General features: G+C 41.7%; 1 protein-coding gene across 1 annotated transcript in view; it reads left to right on the top strand.

Annotated features, from left to right (window-relative positions):
* The window catches only part of SLC33A1 (solute carrier family 33 member 1), a 21921-nt gene extending 16652 nt beyond the window's left edge, over positions 1-5269 (top strand). The window contains exons 5-7 of the mRNA XM_018557041.1: positions 1244-1361; positions 2335-2550; positions 4882-5269. Of these exons, the coding sequence (XP_018412543.1) occupies positions 1244-1361; positions 2335-2550; positions 4882-5061 (514 nt within the window). The 3' untranslated portion in view covers positions 5062-5269. The remainder of the gene's footprint in view (positions 1-1243; positions 1362-2334; positions 2551-4881) is intronic.
* Positions 5270-6389: the final 1120 nt, after the last annotated feature.

Here is a 6389-nt window from a genome sequence, read left to right as displayed (position 1 = left end):
CCTGCTGGGGGCGGTTTTTTTTGCACTGGCCCATGGGGGGGGGGGGAGTGGCTTACTGGACTGTGAATTACAAGAGAATGGGGACTACAGTGCTGGTGCCCACAGAAGCTATGGCCTGTGTTTGTGTTAAAGAACCTTTAACAATAGGACATTTATGATATTATGACTGTCCTCTCTAAAGCTGGCCATACACCTATAGATTATCTGCAGATTTGCTATGGTCAGATGGAAAAAGTGCAACAGATTTCTCCATCCATGCTAAACTGTGTGGATGGAGGAATCTCCCACTGGGCCAAGCTTCAGTATCTTGCTAGTCGGCCCCACTGGCTCTCAAAATACCTGAACAATGCTTGCATCCAATCAGATTTTTCAGGTATTTTGACAGCCAGCGGGGCCAACTAGCAAGATGACTGTTTTCTAAAGCACTTCCTGTCTACATTCAATCACTACAGCGATGGCTGTAATGAACACTTAAACAGCCACTAGTAGGATTGATCCCATGTGAAGGATGACAACACAGGAGTACAGTTGGGAAACTGGGATATAAATTTGTTATCCGATAACAGGAGGTGCCTGCTCAAGGGCCTTAAAGTGACATTAAACCCTCAGATTTTTTTAACATAAAACAATACTGTAATGTGTGCCTTACTGTAATCCATGGTTGTTTCCCTTCTCTTTGCTGCTCTTCCTTTTAAATCCTCATGTCTTCTCATGCTGGGGGAGAACTTCCCTTTTCAGCTGAGTGCCTCTTCCTGTAGTGCTGGCTCAGGTTACAAACCTACACACAGACACCATGTAGCCATTCCTGAGACAAGGCAAAACAGAAGTTCTGCAGAGCATGAGAACAGATACAGATTTAAAAGGAAGAGCAGCAAAGAGAAGGGAAACAACCATGGATTACAGTAAGGCACACATTACAGTATTGTTTTATGTTAAAAAATCTGAGGGTTTAATGTCACTTTAATGGCAGGATCATTAGTTGGCGTTTTAATTAAAGTTGCAGATAGAATACATTGTAAATGGCCTAATATTGTTTAGCCTTTTTCTAACTGTTTGTGGAATTGTCAGATAAAATTACACAAAATCTTCATTTGCCACATTTTTACTTTTTATAGTAATTTTTTTAAAAGCATTAGTATCTATAGTGTTTTTTTATATGAAGCAAAGTAAAGTTGTAGAATATGTTTTACTCTTCACATTCTGCTTATATTCTAACACTGTCTTTTTCTGCCTTATTATAAAGGTTGCTTATGGGCCTACTATTTGCCTTTATAGTCTGGTGGACTCCACACATAAGCCATGAAGGAGGCTTCCCCATGTACTACTATGCTGCTCTCCTGTTGAGCTATGCCTTACATCAGGTAACAATCTATCCGGTAGTATTATTACGTGTCATTTTTTATCTGTAATGCAGTGACGTTTCCAGCGGCTCTAAAGGGTTTAATGCAAGGGGTCCCCAAAGTTTCTTAACAAACGACCAATTCACTCTTCTTCAGACTTTAAGGGGGCCAGACTGTTACCAGCGGGAGCAGAAAATTTTCCGGCAATAATGGTCAGTGGGAGTAATAAATGTCTCAGGCTCGGTGGCCAGTAGGAGCTAACAATGGCCTTGGGTTGGTGGTCAGTGGAAGTAAAATAATTACCTAGTGTTGGTATCATTGGGAGGAACGGTGCCCCATCGTTGGTGTCAGTGGAGGAAATAGTGCCCCGTTAATGCTGTACAATTAAGCTCCATTTTTTATGTCAGTTGGAGTTCTGCTCCATTGTTTGTGTCAGTGGAAGGAACAGTACCTCATCATTAGTGTCAGTGGCAGAAAAGGTGCCCCATCGTGTCAGCCAGACGAACAGTGCCAAAAGGGCTATAAAGGCAAGGAAAGGGCCACCTCTGACCCGCAGGCTGCTGTCTGGGGACCACCAGTTTATTATGTAGCTAACACGCATAAGGCTGTCCATTCCATCATTTTGCCACTGTGATATTTTGGGAGGTCTGAAAATGGTCAAAAAAGATTATTGTGTATGTCTCCTGTAAGTTAAATCAGAACTTAAATCACAAATAATCATTTTTTGCATCAGTTTATGTCATTATTTTTTCAAAGCATAATAAAATTTGTCTTTAAAGACAACTGTGATGGATCCAACAGTGCTTTTTTTTTTTTCATGGTAAATTTTTTATAATCTACACTTTTTTACAGTATAGAGTAATTTTAAAGACCTAGTAATGAACAATTAGCTTTTGATTATAATTGCCATATAACAATCTGCTCTGGGCTCATTAATATCTGTTAAGGTACAATAATGGCTACTAACAAATGTTTTATTTTTTCTATTTTTCAGGTTGCGCTATATAGCATGTTTGTGGCAATCATGGCTTTCAATGCCAAAGTGAGTGATCCTCTCATTGGAGGAACCTATATGACCCTTTTAAATACAGTGTCCAATCTTGGAGGGAATTGGCCAGCGACGGTGGCACTTTGGTTTGTGGATCATCTGACAAGTAAAGAGTGTGTTGGAGCAGATGGCCAGAGCTGTGCCGATCATGATTCTGCTGAGGTACACTGATATATTTAATCCCAATCTACACTTTTATTTATTACAGGCATTTATATAGCGCTGACAATGTATGCAGCACAGAGAGCGCCTATATTTCAGCTATGCGGTTTCCCTAACCAGCGAGAGCAGCCCCGATAGTGTTATACACTGAAGATTTTCTTCTTCTCTCCCCTTATCACTGACTTGTGTTGCTAGCGCTTTTGTGCTTATTTGTGTGTCAATTTATGCCGCACGTTACATGCACGTGCACATTCACATCAGTCTCTCCCCTCGAGGAGCTTACAGTCTAAGGTCCCTATTTCACATACATACATAGATACATACATACATACATACATACATACATACATACATACAAACAGGGCCAATTTAGACCGGAGTTTATGTACCTTCCAGCATGTCTCTGGAGTTCTGGAGGAAACCCACACAAGCACAGGGAGAGCATGCAAACTCCTTTGCAGATCGTGACTTGGCCAGGATTGGAACCAGGAACCCCCAGTGCTGCAAGGCAGAAGCGCTAACCACTATGCCCTTGTGCATGAATGAGATCTGTATACTGTACACGGCATGTTCATGTGTAATTTTTTACTTGTTATGTAGTTTGAACACAGCAGACATATTCTGGTGGTGACTACTGACCACAAGGAGATGCAATTCAAATTCCCACAATCTAATGCAAAATCCGTATTGTATATGGACAGTTTATTGCCCAGTTTCAACTTCAGTTGTTGAAAAGCTGTTTATGTATTAGAGCAGCCTTTGCTTTGTGGCTCCAGAGACACTCTGTAAGTCTTGTGGACATATTTTGCATGCACCTAACAGCTGTATAATAAACACAAGTCCCCTTTAACGTGGTTTAGCTGCCTTAAGCTGGGTATACACTACTAGATTTTTTCATTCAGCTTCAGACTGAATGGAAAAATGTAACAGATGGCTCCGTCTACGCTAAACTGCTGCAGCCGTTGCAATTTGACAAGTCAACCCTGCTAGCTTTCAAAATTCCTGAACAATGCCTGCATCTGATTGAATGCAGGCTCTGTTGGGCCAACAATTTTCCAACTAAGGCTGCCCATACACAGTAATATTTTCTTTGTGTATCCGGCGGGATAAATGAAGACAATATAATAGATAACTCCATCAATGCTTACAAGTATGGATGGAGGAACCTCTCGCTCTCTTTATTGTATGCTGACGGTGGTCGCTGTCAGAATACCCAAACAGAGGCAGCAGCTCATTGGCTGCCGGCTCTGTTCATTTTAAGATTTTCCAACTGGCCCCTTCAAACAGCTGTGTGGATTTCGGCTGGTTCATGAAGAACCAGCTGAAATTTGCATGTATGGCCAGCCTAACTCCTTCAATGTTAAAATAGAAGGATGTCCGACAGGAGTCGGGAGACAGGGCCGCCCACTGATCAAATTTCGTCTTGTTCAAGAACTGGCTGAATTTTGCTCATTGTATCGCCAGTTCTGCTGTTAGTGTGCATATGTACATCAGGCTACCGTCTCCTAGTTAGAAGAATAGCTACGCATTGATTTGACTTTACCTACTGCAGTCTTAAGCTGGCCATACATGCATAGTTGTCTTTGGTTCAGCGTGCAGTCTGAAGGAAAGCAAGCTAACAGATTACTTCATCCATGCTAAACAGCATGGGTGGGTGAATTATTATTATTATACAGGATTTATATAGCGCCAACAGTTTGTGCAGCACTTTACAATATAAGGAAGACATTACAATAACAATACAATTTGAGACAAGATGGTAAGGAGGGCCCTGCCCCTGAGGGCTTACAGTCTAAAAGAATCTCCCACTGGGGCTATTGTATTCAGCTGTCACAATACCTGAACAGTGACTGCAGCTGATTGTTTGTTTGCAGTCACTGTTCGGCTGACAATTTTCAGCCCGGCTCCTTCATCAAAAGTCGATTGAGCCAGCATGGCCACTCAAAGAATTTCTGAATATCCTTTATTAAGAACATGAAATGCTAACAGTGTATGGCCATGCTTATATACCCAAGTAAATCAAGCTGCCTATGGGAAGCCTATAAAATAGGCATTGTTTGTTATAGGTCTAAAATGGCCACATGACCACATTCTGATTATTTTTTTTTAAAGTTACTATCTCTTTTAAAGCACAATTAAATGAACAGGGTTCGGGGGTCAGATTCCTTTTACATTTTCTTGCCTGTTCTGTAGTCTGTAAAGAGATACCATGGTTAATTGCTGTGGGTAAACCCAGACAGTTCTGCTTAAGATCATCTATGAAATGAGGTTCATTTTGAATATGTATTCACTAAAATATTTGCATTTCCCTTTTTCTCATGTTTCTTTCAGCTGTGTGTAAGACTTAATGGCACATGTGTGACAACACTAGATGGTTATTTTGTGGAGTCTATGATATGTGTGGTCATTGGCTTCTGCTGGTGGTTCTTTCTGGGACCGTCATTTAAGAAACTACAGGACGAAGGGCAATCTTCATGGAAGTGCCAGCGGAGGAGACGCAATTTCTGTTAAAATTGGAAGAAATAACTGAATATTCAAAATCAATCCTAGCCTTTGAACAGTTCTACACTCGACTCTTCTAGAAAACAAAATAAATCCTTGCTATATTGTTTATGAAAGCTCAGTATGTCCTCAGTCACAGCTACGTGGGTTGTCTGTACTGTGTTATCCTCGGGTAGAGTACACGTAAACCAGAAAAAGAGCTGTTATGGGGTCACTGAAACATGCTGGCAAGTGCTTTACAACCTGAAGTGTTAAAATCCAACAGTTGACTAACAATGTTCACTTGTAATCAAAGATCTTTGTCACATGGATCAGTAAACCCCGCTAATGAATACAGCTTGTTTCCTAATTGTAGGAGTGTGCATGGAGAAGTAGGTACACTAAAGCTAGCCCTGCACATGTACATTACCCTTGTTCAGCCAAGTGAGAAATCGCTTGATTGCTTCATCCACAGTAAACAGCGTGGATGGAGGAATCTGCCATGTCGGCTATTGTATTTAGACAGCCCCTGGCCACTCGCAACTGCCTGCATATTCAAACGGTGATAGCATCTGATAGGCCAACAATTTTATGGCAGACCCCTTCAATACACTTTTGCAGTCACTTTTCTGCCGACAATTCCACCCAGCTCTTCTTTTTTTAATTTACTTTTGTAGAGCCAAATGGTGCTGAGTAGGCCACCCACAGCTCGAAAATTCAGCAGGAATCGGCTGATATTCATGCGGTGTATAACAGGCTTCATGGGTCTCCTTATACCTAGTTTGGTTCCCCTCTCTGCACACCACAGGACATCACTCCAAATACTCCACACCACCTCTTGCATTCTATGTTTCAATGCATAGTGCAGTGCAGAGCTCCCAATGTCCTGAAGATGTTCTCTGCTTAATGCTGCCGAGAACATATGTGGATAGGAAGCAAGTGTTGTCAGGTGACCTCGAACAGGTCCTTGCTTCCTCCTGATGACACACTTTTTCATTAGAATTCATGATGCTCTGTCTGATTCCGAGCAAGTAGAGCGCAAAGCACAGTAGTGAGTTTATAACTGTGTCAGAGGCACTTTTAATAAAAAGCAGTGGTAAGCTCTGGTTAGGGCATACCCCCGCTTTATTAATGGACCCCCAAGATCTCATTCACACTTTCCTGTTCTAATGCACACACACTAACACACAGTGCTTTAACACAACACACCCGAACAGGAAGTGGCACCATTCTTACAACATAGTGCCCCCCAAAGCGTGATAGTCCGTTTAACTCTACTGCTACAATGTGCATTCCCTTTCTGCGTTAGTGCTTCGCCATTTATTTTCAATAGCACCCTAAGAGTGTATAGTGCAGTA

This window comes from Nanorana parkeri, unplaced genomic scaffold (assembly GCF_000935625.1).
Source record: "Nanorana parkeri isolate BGI_ZX_2015 unplaced genomic scaffold, ASM93562v1 scaffold263, whole genome shotgun sequence".
NCBI classification, from domain to species: domain Eukaryota; kingdom Metazoa; phylum Chordata; class Amphibia; order Anura; family Dicroglossidae; genus Nanorana; species Nanorana parkeri.
The sequence above is the reverse complement of the archived record's forward strand: the minus strand, read 5'-3'. Positions and strand labels throughout refer to the sequence as shown.